This window comes from Penaeus monodon, chromosome 15, assembly GCF_015228065.2.
Source record: "Penaeus monodon isolate SGIC_2016 chromosome 15, NSTDA_Pmon_1, whole genome shotgun sequence".
NCBI lineage: Eukaryota > Metazoa > Arthropoda > Malacostraca > Decapoda > Penaeidae > Penaeus > Penaeus monodon.
Window position 1 is genome coordinate 32,253,978 of NC_051400.1, and position 443 is coordinate 32,254,420.

The following is a 443-nucleotide window of genomic DNA, read 5'->3' on the forward strand; positions in this document are numbered from 1 at the left end:
AAAAATTTGGGAGAGCTATAAACATAGAACGGTAACAGGTCAAAAAAAAAGCATTAAGCTCAAGCAAAGCTACTTACTGTGCAACCCTGACTAAAGTGTGAATACTACACGCCAGCCTCCCTAGCATTCCGTTCCAGAGGCTAGCCCTGGATCAGAATCTGCAGAGCCTCCCGACACCAGAGTATCCACTGAGCTCGTGCTCCCAGAAGAGTGATGCCAGGAAGTCACTCTAGAGTCGGAGTTATGAGGTCAGAGCACTATGTACAGTTGGAAATATAAGGCCACATTCACCAGTTAAATAGCAATTTTAAAAGTAATTTAATAAAAGTTATGGTTAAGTGACAGGAAGGAAGTTTACTGATCCCAATGTTATTAAGCATTCCACTACTTATCATATAAATAAAAGAGACCAAAAGCCCAAAACCCATGTCTAACAAGAGTAC

The 443-nt window shown here is 41.1% G+C and overlaps 1 protein-coding gene across 1 annotated transcript in view; it reads right to left on the reverse strand.

The window, feature by feature from the left end:
• Nucleotides 1-55: 55 nt before the first annotated feature.
• Nucleotides 56-443, reverse strand: part of LOC119581951 (dedicator of cytokinesis protein 7-like) — a gene marked incomplete in the record, with an annotated part of 118,380 nt that continues 117,992 nt past the window's right edge. Inside the window, 1 exon segment of the mRNA XM_037930132.1 lies at nucleotides 56-229. Coding sequence (XP_037786060.1) covers nucleotides 121-229 — 109 coding nt within the window.